At 47.6% G+C, this 27413-nt stretch overlaps 1 protein-coding gene across 2 annotated transcripts in view; it reads right to left on the reverse strand.

Moving 5' to 3' along the window:
- UTP3 (UTP3 small subunit processome component) overlaps positions 1-27413 on the reverse strand; it is a 135040-nt gene that overhangs the window by 14102 nt on the left and 93525 nt on the right. For both annotated transcript variants that reach the window (XM_063942950.1, XM_063942951.1), the window contains 3 exons: positions 26909-27055; positions 963-1034; positions 58-98 (listed from right to left, as the gene is read on the reverse strand). In XM_063942950.1, coding sequence (XP_063799020.1) covers positions 58-98; positions 963-1034; positions 26909-27055 — 260 coding nt within the window. The remainder of the gene's footprint in view (positions 1-57; positions 99-962; positions 1035-26908; positions 27056-27413) is intronic.

Genomic DNA, 27413 nt, shown 5'->3' on the forward strand with positions numbered 1-27413 from the left:
TATTAGCAGCAAGTGTAAAAATGTAAAGATGGAACAGAACTCAATTACGGCACTTACTTTAAGTACAGCTGATATTTCATCTGAAGATATGCACTGCCCTATAAAACACATCTCCATCATTTCAGAAGTCATGTAAAGTATGTAAATCAGACACCCCCAAATATATACACTGCACCTGCTTTATATGACTCCTATAACAAAGGGCAAAGTTCATGAGTCGTATTAGGGATACGGTCATTAGGTCGGCACAGCTTAGGTCGACAGTCATTAGGTCGGCCACTGAAAGTCGACATGGGCATTAAGTCGACATGTACTAGGTCGACAGGTCAACATTAGTTTTTCAATTGTTTTCCCCCCCATTTTTTGGACTTTTTATACTTTACGATCCACATGGACTACAATTTAGAATGGTAAGCTGGCAAGCGAAGCGAGCCATGTGAGGGAACACGGGGCACTAATTAGGGTTACCCGGGACTTTACGAAGAAAACGACACCAAAAAAAAGTCCAAAAACTCATGTCAATCTTTTCACCTGTTGACCTAGTACATGTCGACCTTCAGTGGTTGACCTAAGTTGTGTCGACCCAACGACCCATACCCTCGTATTATACACTGTTGTAGATATATTTTTTATTGTACATTTGTATAGTGCCTATATCTGGTGATCAGAGTAAAAGGCTGGTAACAAAGATATCACTGTAAATTCATGTATTTTAAGATTCTCCACTTCCAGTAAATACAGTAATAAAGAGCAGCCCAAAATGTATTAGATACAGTAACCAGTCTGATTACTTTTTATGTAAGGACACATCTTCCAAAGCAGTAAGCCACAGCTCTTCTATCAGTGCCTGCATGCTTGAAAGTGGCACATCTGATATATTTTCAGGCCTGCCCGAGGCCCTCACATGTAGCAATCAGTATCTGCTCGTCCCACCTCTCATTTTTAATCCTAAATGTAAATACCTTTCCTTGAGGAATGATTCCTTCTTTCACCATTTTGACCAAAGGTTCCAACTCATTTTTAACTTCTGCCAACTGTCAAGGATGAAAAAAATTATATATATATATATATATATATATATATATATATATATATATATATCTTAAACTATGCACAAAAGTCTAGTATGAAAGAGGGTATAGATTAGATACAAATAATAAGATTTTACTCACCGGTAAATCTATTTCTCGTAGTCCGTAGTGGATGCTGGGAACTCCGAAAGGACCATGGGGAATAGCGGCTCCGCAGGAGACTGGGCACAACTAAAAGAAAGCTTTTAGACTACCTGGTGTGCACTGGCTCCTCCCACCATGACCCTCCTCCAAGCCTCAGTTAGGATACTGTGCCCGGAAGAGCTGACACAATAAGGAAGGATTTTGAATCCCGGATAAGACTCATACCAGCCACACCAATCACACCGTATAACTCGTGATACCATATCCAGTTAACAGTATGAAACATAACTGAGCCTCTAAACAGATGGCTCATAACAATAACCCTTTAGTTAACAATAACTATGTGCAAGTATTGCAGACAATCCGCACTTGGGATGGGCGCCCAGCATCCACTATGGACTACGAGAAATAGATTTACCGGTGAGTAAAATCTTATTTTCTCTAACGTCCTAGTGGATGCTGGGAACTCCGAAAGGACCATGGGGATTATACCAAAGCTCCCAAACGGGCGGGAGAGTGCGGATGACTCTGCAGCACCGAATGAGAGAACTCAAGGTCCTCCTCAGCCAGGGTATCAAATTTGTAGAATTTTGCAAACGTGTTTGCCCCTGACCAAGTAGCAGCTCGGCAAAGTTGTAAAGCCGAGACCCCTCGGGCAGCCGCCCAAGATGAGCCCACCTTCCTTGTAAAATGGGCTTTAACTGATTTAGGATGCGGCAGTCCAGCCGCAGAATGCGCCAGCTGAATTGTGCTACAAATCCAGCGAGCAATAGTCTGCTTAGAAGCAGGAGCACCCAGTTTGTTGGGTGCATACAGGATAAATAACGAGTCAGTTTTCCTGACTCCAGCCGTCCTGGAAACATAAATTTTCAAGGCCCTGACTACGTCCAGTAACTTGGAATCCTCCAAGTCGCTAGTATCCGCAGGCACTACAATAGGTTGGTTCAAGTGAAAGGCAGATACCACCTTAGGGAGAAACTGGGGACGAGTCCTCAATTCTGCCCTATCCATATGGAAAATCAGATAAGGGCTTTTAAATGACAAAGCCGCCAATTCTGATACACGCCTGGCCGAAGCCAAGGCCAATAACATGACCACTTTCCACGCGAGATATTTTAGATCCACGGTCTTTAGTGGCTCAAACCAATGTGATTTTAGGAAACTCAACACCACGTTGAGATCCCAAGGTGCCACTGGAGGCACAAAAGGGGGCTGAATATGCAGCACTCCTTTTACAAATGTCTGAACTTCAGGTAGTGAAGCTAGTTCTTTTTGGAAGAAAATCGACAGAGCCGATATCTGTACCTTAATGGAGCCTAATTTTAGGCCCATAGTCACTCCTGCCTGTAGGAAGTGTAGAAATCGACCCAGCTGAAATTCCTCTGTTGGGGCCTTTCTGGCCTCACACCAAGCAACATATTTCCGCCATATGCGGTGATAATGTTTTACAGTTACCAGTGCCGTAACTAGGCATTTTAGCGCTGTGTGCGAGAAACGACAGTGGCGCCCCCCCCCCGCCCATGAAATATTGGGGTAGTGCGCGCCGCAGGCGTGCAAAAAAAAATCTAGGGGCGTGGCTTCACGGGGAAGGGGCGTGGCCACAAAATAATAGCAGTTCATACTACGGTGCACAGTAGTCTACATTATTCAAATTACGCTGCACAGTAGCGCCACTACACCAGGTAGAGCCCCTTTTATACATTACAGCAGACAGTGTCCCCCTTTTTACACATTGCGGCAGCCAGTCCCCCTTTTTACACATTGCGGCAGATAGACCCTTTTTACACATTGCGGCAGCCAGTCCCCCTTTTTACACATTACAGCAGCCAATCTCCCTTTTAACACATTGCGGCAGCCGATCCTCCTTTTTACACATTGCGGCAGCCAGGACCCCTTTTTACACATTGCGGCAGCCAGGCCCCCTTTTTACACATTGCGCCAGCCAGTCCCATTTTTTACACATTGCGGCAGCCAGTCCCTCTTTTTACACATCGCAGCAGCCAGTCCCCCTTTTTACACATTGCAGCAGCAAGTCCCATTTTTTACACATAGCGGCAGCCAGTCCCATTTTTTACACATAGCGGCAGCCAGTCCCATTTTACACATTGCGGCAGCCAGTCCCATTTTTTACACATTGCGGCAGCCAGTCCCATTTTTTACACATTGCGGCAGCCAGTCCCATTTTTTACACATTGCGGCAGCCAGTCCCATTTTTTACACATTGCGGCAGCCAGTCCCAATTTTTACACATTGCGGCAGCCAGTCCCATTTTTTACACATTGCAGCAGCCAGTCCCATTTTACACATTGCGGCAGCCAGTCCCATTTTTTACACATTGCGGCAGGCGGTGTCCGAGAGAGAGAGAGAGAGAGAGAGAGAGAGAGAGAGGGGGGGTATACTTACCTTCTCCCCGCTGACAGGCTCCTCGTGCAGCTCCCTCGGTGCAGGCAGTGAGGTGAGAAGGAGGAGGGAGGGGGAGCAGGGAGCCGCAGCAGCGCTATGTTATTGGTAGTAAGCGCCGCTGCAGCATCCCCCTCTCCTTCCGTATTGGCTGCCCAGCAGCCAATACGGAAGGAGAGGGGGATGCTGCAGCGGCGCTTACTACCAATAACATAGCGCTGCTGCGGCTCCCTGCTCCCCCTCCCTCCTCCTTCTCCGCTGCCCTCAGGGCAACTGCGCTGTGTGCCAAGCCCACTTGGCACACACGTAGTTACGGCCCTGACAGTTACATCTTTCCTGGCTTTAATCAGCGTAGGAATGACATCCTCCGGAATGCCCTTTTCCTTTAGGATCCGGCGTTCAACCGCCATGCCGTCAAACGCAGCCGCGGTAAGTCTTGGAACAGACAGGGCCCCTGCTGCAGCAGGTCCTGTCTGAGCGGCAGAGGCCATGGGTCCTCTGAGATCATCTCTTGAAGTTCCGGGTACCACGCTCTTCTTGGCCAATCCGGAACCACGAGTATTGTCCTTACTCCTCGTTTTCTTATTATTCTCAGTACCTTTGGTATGAGAGGCAGAGGAGGGAACACATAAAACTGACTGGTACACCCACGGTGTCACTAGAGCGTCCACCGCTATCGCCTGAGGGTCCCTTGACCTGGCGCAATATCTCTCTAGTTTTTTGGTTAGGCGGGACGCCATCATGTCCACCTGTGGCCGTTCCCAACGATTTACAATCAGTGTGAAGACTTCTGGATGAAGTCCCCACTCTCCCGGGTGGAGGTCGTGCCTGCTAAAGAAGTCTGCTTCCCAGTTGTCCACTCCCGGAATGAACACTGCTGACAGTGCTAGTACGTGATTTTCCGCCCATCGGAGAATCCTTGTGGCTTCTGCCATTGCCGTCCTGCTTCTTGTGCCACCCTGTCGGTTTACATGGGCGACCGCCGTGATGTTGTCTGACTAGATCAGTACCGGCTGGTGTAGAAGCAGGGGTTTTGTCTGACTTAGGGCATTGTAAATGGCCCTTAGTTCTAGAATATTTATGTGTAGGGAAGTCTCCTGACTCGACCATAGTCCTTGGAAGTTTCTTCCCTGTGTGACTGCCCCCCAGCCTCGAAGGCTGGCATCCGGTCACCAGGACCCAGTCCTGTATGCCGAATCTGCGGCCCTCTAGAAGATGAGCACTCTGCAGCCACCACAGCAGAGACACCCTGGTTCTTGGAGACAGGGTTATTAGCCGATGCATCTGAAGATGCGATCCGGACCATTGGTCCAACAGGTCCCACTGAAAGATTCTGGCATGGAACCTGCCGAAAGGAATTGCTTCGTAAGAAGCCACCATCTTTCCCAGGACTCGCGTGCAGTGGTGCACCGAGTCCTAGTGATGAGCGAGGTTCGGTTTTACTCGGTTTTACTCGGTTCTCAAAACGGCATCTTATTGGCTATCCAAAACACGTGACATCCGTGAGCCAATAAGATGCCGTTTTGAGAACCGAGTAAAACCGAATCCGCTCATCACCGACACCTGTTTTGGTTTCAGGAGGTCTCTGACTAGAGATGACAGCTCCTTGGCTTTCTCCTCCGGGAGAAACACTTTTTTCTTGACTGTGTCCAGAATCATTCCCAGGAACAGTAGACGTGTCGTCGGAACCAGCTGTGACTTTGGAATATTCAGAATCCAACCGTGCTGGTGTAGCACCTCCTGAGATAGTGCTACTCCTACCAACAACTGCTCCCTGGATCTCGCCTTTATTAGGAGATCGTCCAAGTACGGGATAATTAAAACTCCCTTTTTTCGAAGGAGTATCATCATTTCCGCCATTACCTTGGTAAACACCCTCGGTGCCGTGGACAGTCCAAACGGCAGCGTCTGGAATTGGTAATGGCAATTCTGTACCGCAAATCTGAGGTACTCCTGGTGAGGATGATAAATGGGGACATGCAGGTAAGCATCCTTGATGTCCAGGGATACCATGTAATCCCCCTCGTCCAGGCTTGCAATAACCGCCCTGAGCGATTCCATCTTGAACTTGAATTTTTTTATGTATGTGTTCAAGGATTTCAAATTTAAAATGGGTCTCACCGAACCGTCCGGTTTCGGTACCACAAACAGTGTGGAATAGTAACCCCGTCCTTGCTGAAGTAGGGGCACCTTGACTATCACCTGCTGGGAATAAAGCTTGTGAATGGCCTCTAGCACAGCCTCCCTGCCCGAGGGAGTTGTTGGCAAGGCAGATTTGAGGAAACGGCGGGGGGGAGACGCCTCGAATTCCAGCTTGTACCTCTGAGATACTACTTGAAAGATTCCAGGGATCCACCTGTGAGCGAGCCCACTGATCGCTGAAATTTTTGAGGCGGCCCCCCACCGTACCTGGCTCCGCCTGTGGAGCCCCACCGTCATGCGGCGGACTTGGAAGAAGCGGGGGAGGACTTTTGTTCCTGGGAACCTGCTGTTTGTTGCAGCCTTTTTCCCCTACCTCTGCCTCTGGACAGAAAAGACCCGCCTTTTCCTCGCCTGTTTTTCTGGGTCCGAAAGGACTGTACCTGATAAAACGGCGCTTTCTTAGGCTGTGAGGGAACATGGGGTGAAAATGCTGACTTCCCAGCTGTTGCTGTGGAAACTAGGTCCGAGAGACCATCCCCGAATAACTTCTCACCCTTATAAGGCAAAACTTCCATGTGCCTTTTGGAATCTGCATCCCCTGTCCACTGCCGAGTCCATAAGCCTCTCCTAGCAGAAAATAAGATTTTACTTACCGATAAATCTATTTCTCATAGTCCGTAGTGGATGCTGGGGACTCCGTCAGGACCATGGGGAATAGCGGCTCCGCAGGAGACAGGGCACAAAAGCAAGCTTTTAGGATCACATGGTGTGTACTGGCTCCTCCCCCTATGACCCTCCTCCAAGCCTCAGTTAGGTACTGTGCCCGGACGAGCGTACACAATAAGGAAGGATCTTGAATCCCGGGTAAGACTCATACCAGCCACACCAATCACACCGTACAACTTGTGATTTTAACCCAGTTAACAGTATGATAACAATGAAGTAGCCTCTAAAAAAGATGGCTCACAACAATAATAACCCGATTTTTTTGTAACAATAACTATGTACAAGTAATGCAGACAATCCGCACTTGGGATGGGCGCCCAGCATCCACTACGGACTATGAGAAATAGATTTATCGGTAAGTAAAATCTTATTTTCTCTAACGTCCTAGTGGATGCTGGGGACTCCGTCAGGACCATGGGGATTATACCAAAGCTCCCAAACGGGCGGGAGAGTGCGGATGACTCTGCAGCACCAAATGAGAGAACTCCAGGTCCTCCTCAGCCAGGGTATCAAATTTGTAGAATTTAGCAAACGTGTTTGCCCCTGACTAAGTAGCTGCTCGGCAAAGTTGTAAAGCCGAGACCCCTCGGGCAGCCGCCCAAGATGAGCCCACCTTCCTTGTGGAATGGGCATTTACAGATTTTGGCTGTGGCAGGCCTGCCACAGAATGTGCAAGCTGAATTGTACTACAAATCCAACGAGCAATAGTCTGCTTAGAAGCAGGAGCACCCAGCTTTTTGGGTGCCTACAATATAAACAGCAAGTCAGACTTTCTGACTCCAGCCGTCCTGGAATTATATATATATATATATTTTCAGGGCCCTGACAACGTCTAGCAACTTGGAGTCCTCCAAGTCCCTAGTAGCCGCAGGCACCACAATAGGTTGTTTCAGGTGAAACGCTGACACCACCTTAGGAAGAAACTGGGGACGAGTCCGCAGTTCTGCCCTGTCCGAATGGAAAATCAAATATGGGCTTTTGTAAGACAAAGCCGCCAATTTTGACAATCGCCTGGCCTAGGCCAGGGCCAACAGCATGGTCACTTTCCATGTGAGATATTTCAAATCCACAGATTTGAGTGGTTCAAACCAATATGATTTGAGGAATCCCAACACTACGTTGAGATCCCACGGTGCCACTGGAGGCACACAAGGGCTGTATATGCAATACTCCCTTGACAAACGTCTGGACTTCAGGAACTGAAGCCAATTCTTTCTGGAAGAAAATCTATAGGGCCGAAACTTGAACCGTAATGGACCCAATTTTAGGCTCATAGACACTCCTGTTTGCAGGAAGTGCAGAAATCGACCTAGTTGAAATTTTTTTTTCGTGGGGCCTTCCTGGCCTCACCCACGCAACATATTTTTACCACATGTGGTGATAACGTTGTGCGGTCACCTCCTTCCTGGCTTTGACCAGGGTAGGTATGACCTCTTCCAGAATGCCTTTTCCCTTAGGATCCGGCGTTCAAACCGCCATGCCGTCAAACGCAGTCGCGGTAAGTCTTGGAACAGACAAGGTCCCTGCTGGAGCAGGTCCTTTCTTAAAGGCCGATGCCACGGTTCCTCTTGGAACAGACATGGTACTTGCTGAAAGCAAATCCCTTCTTAGCTCCCGAGGCCATTAGTCCTCTGTGAGCATCTCTTGAAGTTCCGGTTACCAAGTCCCTCTTGGGCAATCCGGAGCCACGAGTATAGTTCTTACTCCTCTATGTCTTATAATTCTCAATACCTTGGTTATGAGAAGCAGAGGAGGGAACACATACACCGACTGTTACACCCACGGTGTTACCAGGACGTCCACAGCTATCGCCTGAAGGTCTCGTGACCTGGCGCAATACCTGTCCCATTTTTTGTTCGGGCGGGACGCCATCATGTCCACCTTTGGTCTTTCCCAACGGTTCACAATCATGCGGAAAACTTCCCGATGAAGTTCCCACTCTCCCGGGTGGAGGTCGTGCCTGCTGAGGAAGTCTGCTTCCCAGTCGTCCACTCCCGGAATGAACACTGCTGACAGTGTTATCACATGATTTTCCGCCTAGCGAAAAATCCTTGCAGTTTTGCCACTGCCCTCCTGCTTCTTGTGCCGCCCTTTCTGTTTACGTGGGCGACTGCCGTGATGTTATCCCACTGGATCAATACCGGCTGACCTTGAAGCAGAGGTCTTGCTAAGCTTAGAGCATTATAAATTTGCTCTTAGCTCCAGTATATTTATGTGGAGAGAATTCTCCAGACTTGATCACACTCCTTGTGTGACTGCTCCCCAGCCTCTCAGGCTGGCCTCCGTGGTCACGAGCATCCAATCCTGAATGCCGAATCTGCGGCCCTCTAGAAGATGAGCACTCTGTAATCACCACAGGAGAGACACCCTTGTCCTTGGATATAGGGTTATCCGCTGATGCATCTGAAGATGCGATCCGGACCATTTGTCCAGCAGATCCCACTGAAGAGTTCTTGCGTGAAATCTGCCGAATGGAAGCGCTTCGTAATAAGCCACCATTTTTACCAGGACTCTTGTGCAATGATGCACTGACACTTTTCCTGGTTTTAGGAGGATCCCGATTAGCTCGGATAACTCCCTGGCTTTCTCCTCTGGGAGAAACACCTTTTCCTGGACTGTGTCCAGAATCATCCCTAGGACCAGCAGACGTGTCGTCGGAACAACTGCGGTTTTGGAATATTTAGAATCCACCCGTGCTGTCGTAGAACTACTTGAGATAGTGCTACTCCGACCTCCAACTGTTCTCTGGACCTTGTTCTTATCAGGAGGTCGTCCATTTTCTTTGAAGACGAATCCTCCTTTCGGTCATTACCTTGGTAAGGACCCGGGGTGCCTTGGACAATCCAACGGCATCGTCTTGAAACTGATAGTGACAGTTCTGTACCACGAACCTGAGGTACCCTTGGTGAGAAAAGGCAAATTTTGGGACATGGAGGTAAGCATCCCTGATGTCCCGGGACACCATCTAGTCCCCTTGTTCTTTGCTATCACTGCTCTGAGTGACTCCATCTGGATTTGAACCCTTGTAAGTGTTCAAATTTTTCAGATTTAGAATAGGTCTCACCTAGCCTTCAGTACCACCATATAGTGTGGAGTAATACCCCTTTCCTTGTTGTCGGAGGGGTAATTTTATTATCACCTGCTGGGAATACAGCTTGTGAATTGTTTTCAATACTGCCTCCCTGTCGGAGGGAGACATTGGTACAGCAGACTACAGGAACCTGCGAGGGGGGAAACCTCTCGACATTCCAATCTGTACCCCTTGGATACTACTTGTAGGATCCAGGGGTCCTGTACGGTCCCAGCGTCATGCTGAGAACTTGGTAGAAGCGGTGGAAGGCTTCTGTTCCTGGGAATGGGCTGCCTGCTGCAGTCTTCTTCCCTTTCCTCTATCCCTGGGCAGATATGACTCTTATAGGGACGAAAGGACTGAGGCTGAAAAGACGGTGTCTTTTTCTGCAGAGATGTGACTTAGGGTAAAAAACGGTGGATTTTTCAGCAGTTGCCCTGGCCACCAGGTCCCATGGACCGACCCCAAATAACTCCTCCCCTTTATACGGCAATACATCTTTGTGCCGTTTGGAATCTGCATCACCTGACCACTGTCGTGTCCATAAACATCTTCTTGCAGATATGGACATCGCATTTACTCTTGATGCCAGAGTGCAAATATCCCTCTGCGCATCTCGCATATATAGAAATGCATCCTTTAAATGCTCTATAGTCAATAAAATACTGTCCCTGTCAAAGGTATCAATATTTTTAGTCAGGGAATCCGACCAAGCCACCTCAGCTCTGCACATCCAGGCTGAGGCGATCGCTGGTCGCAGTATAACACCAGCATGTGTGTGTATACTTTTTAGGATATTTTTCAGCCTCCTATCAGCTGGCTCCTTAAGTACGGCCCTATCCGTAGATGGTACCGCTACTTGTTCTGATAAGCGTGTGAGCGCCTTATCCACCCTGAGGGGTGTTTCCCACCGCGCCTTAACTTCAGGCGGGAAAGGGTATACCGCCAATAATTTTCTATCGGAGGAAACCCACGCATCATCACACACTTCATTTAATTTATCTGATTCAGGAAAAACTACAGGTAGTTTTTTCACCTCACACATAATACCCTTTTTTGTGGTACTTGGAGTATCAGAAATATGTAACACCTCCTTCATTGCCCTTAACGTGTGGCCCTAAAAGAAAATACGTTTGTTTCTTCACCGTCGACACTGAAATCAGTGTCCGTGTCTGGGTCTGTGTCGACCGACTGAGGTAAATGGGCATTTTACAGCCCCTGACGGTGTTTGAGACGCCTGGACAGATACTAATTTGTTCGCCGGCCCTCTCATGTCGTCAACCGGCTTGCAGCGTGTTGACATTGTCACGTAATTTCCATAAATAAGCCATCCATTCCGGTGTCGACTCCCTAGAGAGTGACATCACCATACAGGCAATTTGCTCCGCCTCCTCACCAATATTTTCCTCATACATGTCGACACACACGTACCGACATACAGCACACACATAGGGAATGCTCTGATAGAGGACAGGACCCACTAGCCCTTTGGGGAGACAGAGGGAGAGTTTGCCAGCACACACCAAAACGCTATAATTATCCAGGGACAACCTTTATATAAGTGTTCCTCCCTTATAGCATTTTAATATATATACATATCGCCAAATCAGTGCCCCCCCTCTCTGTTTTAACCCTGTTTCTGTAGTGCAGTGCAGGGGAGAGCATGGGAGCCTTCCCACCAGCCTTTCTGTGAGGGAAAATGGCGCTGTGTGCTGAGGAGAATATGCCCCGCCCCCTTTTCGGCGGGCTTCTTCTCCGGAGTTTTAGATATCTGGCAGGGGTTAAATACATCCATATAGCCTCAAGGGCTATATGTGATGTATTTTTCGCCATACAGGTATTATACATTGCTGCCCAGGGCGCCCCCCTCCAGCGCCCTGCACCCTCCGTGACCGCTGTGTGATGTGTGCTGACAACAATGGCGCACAGCTGCAGTGCTGTGCGCTACCTGATGAAGACTGAGAGTCTTCTGCCGCCTGGTTCCGGACCTCTTCATCTTCAGCGTCTGCAAGGGGGGTCGGCGGCGCGGCTCCGGGACGAACCCCAGGGCGAGCCCTGTGTTCCGACTCCCTCTGGAGCTATGTCCAGTAGCCTAAGAATCCAATCCATCCTGCACGCAGGTGAGTTGAAAATCTCTCCCCTAAGTCCCTCGATGCAGTGAGCCTGTTGCCAGCAGGACTCACTGAAAATAAAGAACCTAAAAACTTTTTCTAAGTAACTCTTTAAGAGAGCCACCTAGATTGCACCCTTCTCAGCCGGGCACAAAAACCTAACTGAGGCTTGGAGGAGGGTCATAGGGGGAGGAGCCAGTACACACCATGTGATCCTAAAAGCTTGCTTTTGTGCCCTGTCTCCTGCGGAGCCGCTATTCCCCATGGTCCTGACGGAGTCCCCAGCATCCACTAGGACGTTAGAGAAATGGACAATGCACTTATTTTAGATGCCAGCCGGCAGATCTCCCTCTGTGCATCTCTCATGTATAAGACTGAGTCTTTTATATGCTCTATGGTTAGCAGAATAGTGTCCCTGTCTAGGGTGTCAATATTTTCTGACAGGGAATCTGACCATGCAGCGGCAGCACTGCACATCCATGCTGACGCAATAGCTGGTCTAAGTATAATGCCTGAGTGTGTATATACAGACTTCAGGATCGCCTCCTGCTTTCTATCCGCAGGCTCCTTCAGGGCGGCCGTATCCGGAGACGGAAGTGCCACCTTTTTAGACAAACGTGTGAGCGCTTTATCCACCCTAGGAGGTGTTTCCCAATGTGCCCTATCCTCTGGCGGGAAAGGGAACGCCATTAGTAACTTTTTAGAGATTACCAATCTTTTATCGGGGAAAGCCCACGCTTCTTCACACACTTCATTTAATTCTTCAGATGGTGGAAAAACTACGGGTAGTTTTTTCTCCCCAAACATAATACCCTTTTTAGTGGTACCTGGGTTTATATCCGAAATGTGCAACACCTCTTTCATTGCCTCAATCATGCAACGAATGGCCCTAGTGGACATTAGATTAGACTCATCGTCGTCGACACTGGTATCAGTATCCGTGTCGACATCTGCGTCTGCCATCTGAGGTAGCGGGCGTTTTAGAGCCCCTGATGGCCTTTGAGACACCTGGGCAGGCACGAGCTGAGAAGCTGGCTGTCCCGCATTTGGCATGTCGTCAAATTTTTTGTGTAAGGAGTCGACACTTGCACGTAATTCCTTCCATAAAACCATCCACTCAGGTGTCTGCCCCGCAGGGGGTGACATCACTTCTATAGGCATCTGCTCCGCCTCCACATAATTTTCCTCATCAAACATGTCGACACAGCCGTACCGACACACCGCACACACACCGGGAATGCTCTAACAGAGGACAGGACCCCACAGAAGCCCTTTGGGGAGACAGAGAGAGAGTATGCCAGCACACACCAGAGCGCTATATAATGCAGGGACTAACTGAATTATGTCCCCTATAGCTGCTATAATATTTACTGCGCCTAAATTTAGTGCCCCCCCTCTCTTTTTTACCCTTTCTGTAGTGTAGACTGCAGGGGAGAGCCAGGGAGCTTCCTTCCAGCGGAGCTGTGAGGGAAAACCGGCGCCAGTGTGCTGAGGGAGATATCTCCGCCGCTTTTTCGCGGACTTTTCTCCCGCTTTTTTAAGGATTCTGGCAGGGGTAATTATCACATATATAGCCTCTGGGGCTATATATTGTGATTGATTTGCCAGCCAAGGTGTTTTTATTGCTGCTCAGGGCGCCCCCCCCCCAGCGCCCTGCACCTCAGTGACCGGAGTGTGAAGTGTGTATGAGGAGCAATGGCGCACAGCTGCAGTGCTGTGCGCTACCTTGGTGAAGACAGAAGTCTTCATGCCGCCGATTTTCCGGACTTCTTCTTGCTTCTGGCTCTGTAAGGGGGACGGAGGCGCGGCTCCGGGAACTAACACCAAGGCCAGTTCCATGCGGTCGATCCCTCTGGAGCTAATGGTGTCCAGTAGCCTAAGAAGCCCAAGCTAGCTGCAAGCAGGTAGGTTTGCTTCTTCTCCCCTTAGTCCCTCGTTGCAGTGAGCCTGTTGCCAGCAGGTCTCACTGTAAAATAAAAAACCTAAAATATATTTTCTTTCTAGGAGCTCAGGAGAGCCCCTAGTGTGCATCCAGCTCGGCCGGGCACAAAAATCTAACTGAGGCTTGGAGGAGGGTCATGGTGGGAGGAGCCAGTGCACACCAGGTAGTCTAAAAGCTTTCTTTTAGTTGTGCAAAGTCTCCTGCGGAGCCGCTATTCCCCATGGTCCTTTCGGAGTTCCCAGCATCCACTAGGACGTTAGAGAAATATAAATATGCACAGAAATTCCAACGCAAACGGGGAAAAAATTCTGTTCAATACGTCTACCTTTATCTCATCTGTTTAGTAGCGCTACATTTCTCATATCCATTTATCTGCCCTCTGATGTATCACTTAATATTTTGGGTCCTCCACTTCAAATGAACAGAAATAGGCTTCAATATTGTTGCCACAATAAAACAAATTGTTCAATAAAATCTTGTGTAAAGACAAGGGGGGTAATTCAGAGTTGATCGCAGCAGCAAATTTGTTGGGCAAAACCATGTGCACTACAGGGGGGGCAGATATAACATGTGCAGAGAGTTAGATTTGGGTTATTTTGTTTCTGTGCAGGGTAAATACTGGCTGCTTTATTTTTACACTGCAAATTAGATTTCAGGTTGAACACACCACACCCAAATCTAACTCTCTTTGCACGTTATATCTGACCCCCATCCCCCCACCCCTTCCTGCATTGCCATGGTTTTGTGCAACTGCTAAAAAATTTGCTGCTGCGATCAACACTGAATTAGGCCCAGGGTCTGATATCTTTAACATGTACATTCAGAATTATTACAAATGCTTTCAATATTAGGCTACATGTATTGTAAATTCCGTTCTTTCAATGATCGGAACTTGTCCCACTTATGGTATTTTATGTTTGTGCTCTGCAGTATTAATCAAATTATCTTCCATATAAGTTAAACAAAACATACCTTTAATGTTTATAGGAAGTACAACACAATTTTAATTTCATACTGAAACAATGTTTGTGTTATCTACAGTAAATAACCTGGACATTGTTTAATGTTGCAGAATTTCATTTAATTATCAGCTAATTTGCAAAGACTGATATTTTAAAATATATAACAAAAGGGCGTGGCCTAGCTAGGCATGGTGTAGGATGTGGGTCTGCAAGTTCCACAGCCTACTGATCCTGTTTATACTCCTGCAGCCCTGTTAGATCAGTTTTATCAGGCTGGCCCGGTGCAAGAAGTGCTGTGGCCTATCCAAAACTCAGTGAGGGGTTTCTGGAATGCTCCCTATCTCCGCAAATATCTCCTGGAGCTGGGACTGTGGGCCCGGCGCCATCTTGGAAACGGGGCTGTGTGATCCGGTGCCCTCCCTGCCGCTCACCTGGATGGGTGCTGTTATTTTGCTTACCTCTGTTGGTATATCTGATTGTTTATGCATTTCTTATTTTGATCTATGCACATGCGTCTGCTACACGTACATGGCTGGCGATTGGAGTTAGGTGAGGGGAATGTTGGCTAAGACTAATCTTACTACAAAGGTAGTACTATGGTGAAATTCATTTCTTGGAATGTCAGGGGCCTCAATAATAGGGTCAAGTGTTCCCTAGTCCTGAAACAACTTAAAGCTTGTAACCCAGGTCTAGTTTGTTTGCTTGAGACTCATTTAACCTGTAGCCGTGTCCCCTCTCTTAAGAGACCCTGGGTTGGTTGGGCCTTCCACTCTACCTTTCATCCCAGTTCCAGAGGTGTGTCTGTCCTAAACCCAAAAAATGTGTGTTTTGCTTGTCAGAATGTTCAGATTGACCCATTAGGTTGTTATGTTGTCCTGGTGAGAACAATCCATATTGTTCCTTTTCTGCTGCTAGCGGTGTATATTCCTCCCCCTTATAATCTTGGTTAAAGCATGCACATTTATTCAGGATTTCCCTTCTACGCCTATTATTTGCATTGGGGATTGTAATGCAGTTAAGAATAAGTCTATAGATAGATGGAAACCTGGCCCTCACAATGCACAGTCTGGGAATACTCCTTTTGTACGCATGATCTCTGAACTGGGTCTTATAGAAGTCTGGCGCCTGCAATCCCACACTGCACGCTGCTATTCTTGCTTCTCTAATTCCCATGGTGTATTTTCCCAGATAGAGATGACCCTTCTCTCCTGTCAGCTGCTCCCCTCTGTTTTAGCCATTGAATATTTGGACCGAGGGATCTCCGATCACTCCCCAATTTTTTGGTCTCTAGAGCTGAGCACCCCTAGGGGTGTGACTTTCTGGAGGTTTACCCATTTTGGTTGTCACAGATGGGTGCAGCTTCTGAGGTATTTCCATTGTGGGAGGAATTTTTCATTAATAAACCAATTGATAATGGGGCTCTGTTGATTTGGGATTCTTTTAAGGCCTTTTTACAGGGCTCCCTGATTTCTAGAGTTGCCCAATTGAGGTCTTTACCAAAAAGTCTGAGAAGGAGTTGGAGAGACGGAGTGCGGAGCGTGAACACATATACAGATGGAGCCACGCTAATTGTGGCTCCGTCTGTGCCTGGGCGCGCCTATCACCACGTCCGTGACGCGCACACACCCCATTCAATGGAATGTGAGAATCTCAGTGCACTCCCGGCGTGACTAGGCAGACGGATCGCCTAGTCACGCCGGGAGCGCTCGTATGCGATGGAGCCCACCTAAGTCTGTAGCCCTGAATCTCTCACTAGATCGGATAAGCTTATGGGTGCTCTAATCCATATGTCCCTTCTCTTGGCACCCCTACACAGCCGAAATACCTTGGGGTCTTCCTACATAGGGATCTCTCAAAAAAAATGTCCTTACATTTTTCACCCCTCTTGACCAAAATCCATTCTGATCCCTCTGGGTGGGGCGCTAAGAGAATCTCATGGTTGGGACGAATTGGAGTTATTAAAATGAATGCCCTCCCTAGAGTTCTTTATCTTCTCCAGACCCTTCATCCCTCGCACCTGGTTTGTCGCTTTACATCGAAAGATCAGAGACTACATTTAGGTGGGCCAAATACCTACTGTAGGTTTAAGCATTAGATATTATATAAAAGAAAACACCAAGGTGGCCAATTACCACATTTCCTCTCCTATTATCACGCAGTGCTTCTTACTAGAGTTTCGAAATGGGGGCGAAGATCAGACAAGAAACAATGGGTGGACACTGAATTGGCTTCTCTCCACCAAGATCTCCCGTGGCTCTCGACATTTCCTCCCATCTCCCATCCCCTAATTGGGCCTACAATTGCTTGTTGGTGATGTCTGCGTTCTCAACCCCTCCTTTCACCCACCCACTCACTCACCTCTCACGCCAATATTTGGAAACCCTGCTTTCCCTCCTGGTACTCTATCCCCATCGTTTCGATTGTGGCGTCTTAGAGGTATCCATAGAGTGGATCAGCTGCTGGACATGTCTGATATTTTAAGCTTCCCTGCACTTCAAGATAGGGAAATATGGAAAGATTTAGAAATTAAGCATTTCCTACAGAAATTACGCTCACACGTGCATTGCAGACATGCTACTAATCCGTTTTAGAACTTGTGCCTCTCCCAATCTTACCAGAGATATGCTCTTTCTACCATATACAAATTAATAATTGATCAGGCCTTTCCCTCGGAGCCGAAATTTATTAGTGACTGGGTTTCTGATCTAAACGGTTTGATTGGAGATGATGACTGGTCAGAAATCTTTACTACCACGCTCTCCTCTTCTGCAAATATCCTGGTAACGGGAACACATTACAAGGGGCTCTCTCGTTGGTACAGCTGCCCAAAATGTATACTGGATTCCCAAACACCTGCTGGAGATGTATGGGGGCTGTCAGAACTCCCTTACATATATGATGGGACTGTCCTCCTCTTAAGTTTTTTTTCGGGCAGAAAGTTGTGGAAACGGCGAGCATCATACTCCAGGAATGGTTACCTTTTTGTCTTAGCTTTTGGCTGCTAAAGTTATTACGTAGGCCCAAATCTCAATATAAAAAGACAATCTTACGCCATATCCTCAGTGCCACAAAAGCGGTTATTTCAGTACATTGGAAGTCTACTGTTATTCCCACTATGTCAGAGTGCTGTGCTCGCGTAGACCATTATATGGTCATGGATGACCTGGTCTCTTCACTAGCTTCCAAAAATCACGTGTTTACTACTACTTAGTATCTGTGGTTGGTTTATAAAGAATCAGACCATTACAGTTCCTTACATTAAGAAGTCAACCTGATTTCAGTGAGCATCTCAATTTATATTTCTTTCCTGAAATAACTAAGTATCCAGTCTAATGAGCTATGAGACTCTTTCTTTCTTTCTTTCCATCTTTCTCTTTTACTGCCTTTACTTGTTTCACTGTAATTTTCCTTTCTTCTCTTTTATTTTATACTTATCGATGTCTGCTTCATATTACATTGTTATATGGTATGGTATGGTATATGTGCTACTGAGTTTACGCTATTTGTATACACCTTGAAAACTTTTACATTTGTACTTGTACTATGTGAAGTTGATATTCTTCAATAAAAATAATTCAAACAAAAAAGATTCTGATGAAGCTGCTGGCTCTCCGACAATGTGGTACTAGAATTGGTACATTCGGATGAAATGGCCTTCATGCCGGACAGATGTACTGCTCTTAATGTACGCCACTTATTTGCAGTTGGCTGGCATGGGGATGGACGATGTGGTCGTGGTATCCTTGGACGCAGCTCACGCTTTCGATTCTGTGGAATGGATATACCTTTGGGAGGTCTTGACAAGGTTTGGGATAGGCCACAATTTCCTAGCATGGGTTAAACGGTTATATTCCTGTCCAGCAGCTAGAATTACTGTTAATGGTTTTATCGCTGACTCCTTTCTACTGGAGAGAGGGACTAGATAGGAATGCCCGCTGTCCCCTTTACTTTTCGCACTTGCCATAGAGACATTAGCGTGCACCATTAGAGCCACTACTGGTATAAAAAGGATTCAAGGTTGCTGGGCATGAAGAAAAAAATTGGTCTATATGCGGACGACATGATTTTATACTTATCAGATATGTCGTGTTCCCTACCTGCCCTCCTTGCCATAGTACAGGAATTTGGTCTTTATTCCAGGGTTAATATTAACTGGGACAAGTCAGTGGTGTTTCCATTACTTTCATCTACTGTACAACCCCCTGACTCTATACTCTCCCGTTATGGTGGTGCACGTAGATTAAGTATCTTGGTATTCAGGTTTCGCATTCTCCTGCTGATTTTATTGCTCTAAATTTAACACCTCAGCTTGATAATTTACAAGCTAAAACTCGAATCTGGCAGAAGCTTCCCTTGTCAGTCACGGGCCGTGTAAATCTAATAAAAATAACGACTGTCCAGCTAAAATTCTTATACATACTGTAGAATGCCCCGGTTTATATTCCACTCCCGCATTTCAAGTAATCTCACGTTGCGTTGCCTCCTTTATCTGAGGCTCTAGGCGGGCACGCATTGCTCTTAAGACATTGTGTAGATCTCGGAGTGTCGGTAGTCTGGCGCTGCCAGACATGCACTTATATTATTTAGCCACCCAGTTTGCTCAGTTAGGTGAATGGGTCACACCTGGAGACTATGGTAATCTCCCCATGGCTCTCTTGGAAAAAGCGGGTCTTCAATTTTCCCCACTGCAATTTCTCTTACCACGTATTTCAAATATGTCTCCCCCCCCTTGGCTTTGAAAATGTGGAACACAGTTAAAAAGCTGTTAAAGGATCCTACTATTGATCCCTGTTCCCCCATATGGCACAATATGAATTTTCCTGAACTGCATAGTTTGGAGGGTAGTGCGGGCTGGATTTCTTTTGGGGTTTCTACTATAGGACAACTCTACCAGGATGGAGTTTTCCAGACCTCTGATTATTTAGCCTCCACATAGTCTATTCCCAGGCACTAATGCTCTAAATGCATAGTGGGAGGGTTCTGGTCTGCAACTCTCAGAAGGTCCGGTCCATAACTTAGTTGGGAACATGCCCTGTTTCAGTTCTGTACCACTCCTTTCTCTCTCTCACCGAAACAAATGGCCTTCGGGCACTTTGTGAAAGGAGGGTGGTTGGAGGATGAGGATTTGGATCATATTCTCTGCTCTCCGAGGGCTGCTACGGCTTATGCTAGGTTCCAGCAAATCCAGCTGTTTCACATTGGAGGATCGGCATCAGACGCTTGTCCTAAATGCCCCGCTTCAGCTACTGGATTTTGGCATTTGTTGTGGCTTTGCCCTCGAGTGACCTCATTTTGGGAGGGGGTGGTGAAAAGTATTCATAATACGGGAGTTCAGTTCCATCTTTTGAAAACGCGTATAGCGAGATTTATGGTAAGAACTTACCGTTGTTCAATCTCTTTCTGCGAGGTACACTGGGCTCCACAAGGATTAACGTCGGGGTGTAGAGTAGAATCTTGATCCGAGGCACCAACAGGCTCAAAGCTTTGACCTTCTTCCCATAGCGCTGCCTCCTATATCACCCCGCCTCCGTGCACAGGAGCTCAGTTTTGTTAACCAGCCCAATGCAGTAGCAAGTAAAAGAGATGACAATTGTTAGTAGCCACATACACCACACACTCACCACAGGAGAGGGTGTCAGCGGCTAATGCCATACCAACCCAAAGAAGCCAAGTGCGTCAGGGTGAGCGCCTTGTGGAGACCAGTGTATCTCTGCTGCGGGGTACACTGGGCTCCACAAGGATTAACATCGGGGATGTCCTAAAGCAGTTACTTATGGGAGGGGACGCACTGTAGCTGGCACAAGAACCCTGCATCCAAAGGAAGCATCCTGGGAGGCGGAAGTATCGAAGGCATAGAACCTTATGAACGTGTTCACTGAGTACCACGTAGCTGCCTTGCACAATTGTTCAAGAGTTGCACCACGACGGGCAGCCCAAGAAGGTCCAACAGACTGAGTAGAATGGGCCTTAATAGTAGCAGGAGCTGGACGACCAGCCTGTACATAAGCATGTGCAATCACCAGTCTAATCCATCTGGCCAAGGTCTGCTTGTGAGCAGGCCAGCCACGTTTGTGAAAACCAAACAGTACAAAGAGAGAATCCGACTTCCTGATGGAGGCTGTCCTCTTCACGTAGATACGGAGAGCCCATACCACATCCAAAGACCGTTCCTTGGAAGACAAATCAGGAGAGACAAAGGCTGGAACCACAATCTCCTGATTAAGGTGGAAAGAAGACACCACCTTCGGTAAATACCCGGGACGTGTTCTAAGAACCGCCCGGTCACGGTGAAAAATGAGATATGGTGACCTACAAGACAAGGCACCCAAATCCGAAACCCGTCTAGCAGAGGCAATAGCCAGCAGAAACAATACCTTAAGAGAAAGCCACTTAAGGTCTACAGATTCAAGAGGCTCAAACGGAGACCCTTGCAACGCCTCAAGAAACACCGTCAAGTCCCAAGGAGCCACCGGCGGGACATAAGGAGGTTGAATCCGCAACACACCCTGAGTGAACGTATGCACATCCGGTAAGGTCGCAATTTTCTTTGAAACCAAACCGACAAAGCAGAAATATGAACATTGATGGAGGCCAGATGAAGGCCCAAGTCCAGGCCTTGTTGTAGAAAGGCCAAAAGTTTGGCTGTACTAAACTTGTAAGCGTCATGATTGTTAGATGCGCACCAAGCAAAGTAAGAATTCCAGACCCTATGATGAATCCGATCAGAAGCCGGTTTCTGGACCTTCAACATGGTTTGAATGACCGCCTCAGAAAATCCCTTGGCCCTTAAGACAGAAGCTTCAAGAGCCACGCCGTCAGAGCCAATCGGGCTAAATCCTGATATACACAGGGGCCCTGAACGAGGAGATCTGGGCGCTGCGGAAGTAGAAGGGGACGCTCTATCGAGATACCCTGAAGGTCTGAGAACCAATGCCATCTGGGCTACGCTGGAGCGATCAGAATTAGGATACCTCCTTCTTGCTTGAACTTCCTTATTACTCTGGGCAGGAGTGACACCGGAGGGAACATGTATGGCAGTCGAAAGTTCCATGGAATTGCCAGTGCGTCCACGAACGCTGCTTGAGGATCCCTTGTCCTTGCTCCAGAGACCGGAACCTTGTGATTGTGTCGAGATGCCATCAGGTCCACATCTGGAAGGCCCCACTTGTCCACGAGGCGTTGAAATACTTCTGGATGGAGGCTCCACTCTCCGGCGTGTACGTCCTGACGATTGAGAAAGTCCGCTTCCCAGGTTAGGACCCTCGGAATGAACACTGACGATATGGCTGGCAGATGGCGTTCCGCCCACTGAAGAATCCGTGATACTTCCCTCATTGCCATGCGGCTTCGAGTGCCACCTTGACGATTGATGTACGCCACTGTGGTGGCGTTGTCCGACTGTACTTGAACAGGTCTGTTCTGTATTAAATGCTGGGCCAAATTCAAAGAGTTGAACACCGCCCGCAATTCCAGAATGTTTATCGGGAGGAGAGACTCCTCTTTGGTCCACCGACCCAGAAGGGAGTGTTGCTCCAAAACTGCGCCCCAACCCCTCAGACGTCAGGTGTCCGTCGTCAGAATGACACAGTTGGAGATCCAGAAGGGACGACCCCTGCTCAATCGTTGGTCCTGAAGCCACCAGCTCAGTGACAGACAGACCTCCGGAGACAATGAGATCATTTGAGACCTAATCCGGTGAGGCAGGCCGTCCCACTTGGAAAGAATTAGCCTCTGGAGAGGGCGGGAATGGAATTGAGCGTACGCCACCATGTCGAAAGCAGACACCTTGAGACCTAGCACTTGCATTGCCGAATGTATCAACACTTGCGGACGAAATAGGAAGCACTGAATCCTGTCCTTAAGCTTCAGGACTTTCTCCTGAGACAAGAACAACCGCTAGTTGTGATTGTCCAACAACGCCCCCAGGTGCACCATGCTCTGAGCAGGAACCAGGGAGGATTTCTTCCAGTTGATGAGCCACCCGTGGGCTTGCAGAAACTGGATAGTCAGATCCAGATGGCGTAGGAGAATCTCTGGGGAATTTGCCAGGATCAAGAAGTCTTCTAAGTACGGTAGGATCCTGACCTCTTGACTGCGGAGTACAGCCGTCATTACCACCATGACCTTGGTGAAGACTCGCGGAGCCGTGGTCAAACCAAAAGGTAACGCCCGAAATTGGTAATGGAGGTTGCCAACCGCAAACCTCAGGTACTGCTGATGCGACACTGCAATGGGAATATGCAGGTAAGCATCCTGTATGACCAGTGAGACCATATAGTCCCCGGGCTCCAAGGCCAGAACAATAGAGCAAAGAGTTTCCATATGAAACTTGGAGAAATTCACAAATTTGCTCAAGGACTTGAGGTTGAGAATGGGCCGGGAAGACCCATTGGGTTTCGGGACTAGGAACAGCGGTGAATAGTATCCCTTGCCTCGCTGAGCTAGAGGCACCTGTACTACCACTCCTGTGTCCAGGAGGGACTGTACCACCGAATGAAGAGTCTTTGCCTTCACCTGATCCAAAGGGACGTCTGTCAGGCAAAATCGATGAGGGGGGATGATTCTTGAAGGGTACGGCGTAACCTCGAGTGACGACTTCCCGTACCCAGGCATCGGAAGTGGTCTTCAAACATTCCTGGGTAAACCCTAGAAGTCGGCCCCCCACTCTGGGATCCCCCAGAGGGAGGCCCGCCCCGTCATGCAGCAGGCTTGTCAGTTTTGGAAGCAGGCTGAAGGGTAGCCCAGGCCCGTTTGGGTTTGGGCTTATTGGGTTTGGAAGTGCAAACCTGTTTTGGGTACCCCTGACCTTTTGCTTTCCCTGAAGGACGAAAGGAGCGAAAGGAAGTACTCTTAGCCTTCGGCACCGAAGGAGCAGTACCAGGAAGACATGCTGTTTTAGCAGACGCCAAGTCAGCCACTATCTTGTTGAGGTCTTCTCCGAAAAGAATGTCTCCTTTGAAGGGGAGTACCTCCAGGGTTTTCTTAGAGTCCATGTCCACAGACCAGGATCGTAACCAGAGAATTTGGCGAGCCAAAATGGACGTAGTAGAAGCCTTGGCCGCCAGAATACCGGCATCAAAAGCCGCCTCTTTAATGTAATGGGACGCTGTAACAATATACGACAGGCATTGTCTAGCATGATCAGAAGCATTGGAAGGGAACTCCGCATCCAGCTCCTGAGCCCATGCTTCCACAGCTTCCGCAGTCCATGTCGCTGCAATAGTGGGCCTATGCACCGCACCGTTTAGGGTGTAGATTGCCTTCAAACAACCCTCCACACGCTTGTCCGTCGGCTCTCTCAAGGACGTGACGGTAGTTACAGGCAGAGCTGAGGATACTACCAGCCGTGCCACTTGCGAATCCACTGGAGGGGGTATTTCCCCATTTTTACTAAGCTCCGCAGCGAGGGGGTAGGGTGCCAGCATCTTCTTGTGAGGCGTGAACTTCTTTCCTGGATTTTCCCAGGACTCCTGACGTATGGCAACTAAATGTTCAGAGTGAGGTAAAACTTGTTTAACCACCTTCTGACGTTTAAACTTATCCAGTTTCTTAGGGGCAGTGTCAGGCTCTGGTTCATCATCAACCTGAAGAATGAGCCCGATAGCCTCTAACAAGTCAGGAACATCCACCTGCGAAACAACTTCCCCATCACAAGCATCAGGATCAGAATCTGTGGGGTCCGTATAAACGCCATCCTCATCAGATGAGGTGTCTGGGACGTTGGTGGATTGTGAGGAAGTAATTGCCCGCTTAGAGGACCCCTTGGTCTTAGGCGGGCGAGGGTTAGACTTTTGAGCAGTCAGTGATTGGTTCAATTGCTGTAACTGATTGGATAGTTGATCTGCCCATGGCGGGTTAACCACGGGGACCATAAGCGGTTGTACCGGCACAGGAGGTCCCATAGGGGGCGTTAGTCTAGTTACCAGCGTATTCAATAGCGTGGAGAAGGTAGCCCAAGGTGGGTAATTTTTGCACCCCCGTTGCTACAGTCCCACTGGGGGGGGGGGGGGTAAGGAACCCCCAGAACTTGAACCCTCAGCTGCTATGTTATCTTCAAATGTGTCTGCAGCGTCAACACCACGCAATGTGGGATCAGCCCAAGCTCCGTTGCCCTTTGTAGCCGACATAATCAAAAGCTCAATGCAATGCATCACAGTACAATATTAGCAGCACAATACCTGACAAGAACCCCATGCGCAGTCTATCAGCACAAACAGGGAATTCAAGAGGTATATGGTGACTAAAAATCACAGAGAAAAATACACACTGAGTATATCCTGTGAACTGCCTATATTATGATAAACCTGACACACTTAGCCCACTCAGGTTATAGAATATAGGGATAGCAATCTGAATGAAATACACGAAATGGAGGTCACACAGCAGCTATATGCACACACACAGTCACAATTTGTACAATGCAGAAATTATGACATGCAATAAAACGGCACTGGACTAGCAATACAGAGTAGTACTATGTATAGTTATACACTTAATAGATATAACAATGCACAGTAAAGACTGGCTGTATATCACAGGGTACTTGTACTTAATAACCCTGACTAAATGCACATTTTCTTAACTAACACTGTCAGCAGACATGTAGAATACTTAAGTGTCCTGTAAAATGCACAGCGCTGACCGGCAGGCGGCTTTACAGAGGAGGATTTGCCCAAACAGTCCCAGGATCAGCTCTGCTTGCTATAATGGCGCCCAAATGCTGACAGGGAGTGAGGGAGAGAGAGAGAAGCAGCTCCATGGCGGGAACATTTACTCTAAATGGAGCCCTGGGGCTGGGGGAGGGACTACAGGTCAAAGCCTTATTCCCCTGCTGGACTTCACCACCGGGTACTGGGGGCTTAATAAAACGGTTTTATGAAAGAAAACCGACCTGTGCCCATGCCCTGGTGGTCTAGTGGGGTCCCTGTACTACCACAGTGTCCACGCCAGCGCGCGTGCACGGCCTGCCTCCCACCGATTTAAAAGAAACTGAAGAAAACGCTCTGGAGCTTCAGAGAGTGCATCCTCTCCTGAGGGCACTTTTTTCTAAACTGCCTCTGGGAGGGGGCATAGAGGGGAGGAGCCAGCACACTAGTTGAAGAAATTTAAAGTGCACCGGCTCCTTTGGACCCCGTCTATACCCCATTGTACTAGATTCCCCCAATAGCCCTTATGGATGCTAGAGAAATAATAAAAAATATAACAAAAAGTCCCAAGGATCTGTTAAGGCACCAGATGATGTGTATCTAATTACAAAGTACCCACATTTTTTGTTGCTGCAATCTACTGGTTACCTCGATATATCTTGCCTAGTGACAAATCACATCCATACAAAGGTACAAATGTTAATCGGGGATACTTCTTAGTGGACACATCATGCTTATCTTGGGAGATATTCTTATAAACTGGTTCATGGATCAAAGATTTGGTGACAGATAGCTACCAATTTCTTGCAAACATCTCAAGGCATACTACCGCCCCCGCTACTCATTGCTAATAAACTGAAATTAACTGGCCTGGTAATATTAATGTCTACAGCATATCTAAATGTATAATAGAAGTATAAGTCAACTCTACTTCAGATGTTTATCTATAGGGGAGAAAACCAACTGCCCATATGGTGAATGATGCATCTTCTCTTGATGACTATATGACTTCTTAGGGGCAAATTCAATTGCCGGAGGGAAATTTTAAATAATCCCACTGGGTTTTGCTATTCACTTAGGGGAATGAAAATAAATTTCTATAAAAAACACTGCATTTTTTTTCGCACCTCCAGAGCAAGTTTGATACTTTGTAAAATCGTTAATTTTTGCGAAAAATCACTAGGACTTGCTTTGGCACCTCGGCAGCACCCCCCACACTGAGGACTAATTAAGCAATTTTAAATTTCCAATTACCTTAAATAGTCAGTAATTACTCACCTTCCGAAGCGGTGCCTTCTCCTCCAGCGTCGAGATCCAGTCTTCTGCAGCATGGGTGAGTATAATGAATGTGTGCGAGTTTGTGTATACGCCCACCCACACCCAGTGTCATTCCACACCAGAGCCAACCGCTGGGAGAACTACATCGGCCAGCAGCACCTTAAAACTCCCAGCAGCCCCCTCTCCAGTGAGAAGATGGAGGGGAGACCATCGGAGCCTGCAGGAGAGATATCGGTTTTAATATATTTTTCATGCGCAGCAGGGTTTTCAGCGCTGAAAACCCAACAGTCATTTTTAAAAAAAATGGATACTGTGGGTATTGGGAGCGCATATACCCATGGTTATCCAAAATTGGGCGCGAGGTACATAAGAATTTTTACAGAGGGCCCAATTGAATTCCCTTGTTCGTGCTGTACGTGAGCATTTGCACGTTCCACGATAGAACAAATTAGTCACCTTCAGCTTTAGATCTTGCATTAGTTCCAGTAGCTCTGGAGATTCTTTCTTCAACAACTTCCTCTTCTCCTTGTCAGACATTTTTTCAAAGTCTTTCACAATCTTCTGCTCTGACTGTTTCTCCTCACTCGACTTTTCTCCAAACTCCTAGATAGGAATGGTGCATGTAAATAAAATGGGATTGCCAACAACAAATGCAATAAACAAAACCAGTAAAAAAGTTGGATTCAAGAAGCTGAGCGGCATCATAACAATGGTCAATAGGATTCTGACATTTGGAAACGTTTACTAACATTATTGCCTAGTGACAAATCACATCCATACAAAGGCACAAATGTTAATCGGGGATACTTCTTACAGGACACAGTATCTGTAAACTGAATTAAGAAAATAATAGCTGCCCGGTAAAAGTCACAGTTGCCTTCTAAACAACTCACTAACTAAATTAATCACTTGTATGTAATATCACTTAATACAGAACCACTTGGCCCATCTAGTCGGCCCT

Source organism: Pseudophryne corroboree, chromosome 10, assembly GCF_028390025.1.
Source record: "Pseudophryne corroboree isolate aPseCor3 chromosome 10, aPseCor3.hap2, whole genome shotgun sequence".
NCBI lineage: Eukaryota > Metazoa > Chordata > Amphibia > Anura > Myobatrachidae > Pseudophryne > Pseudophryne corroboree.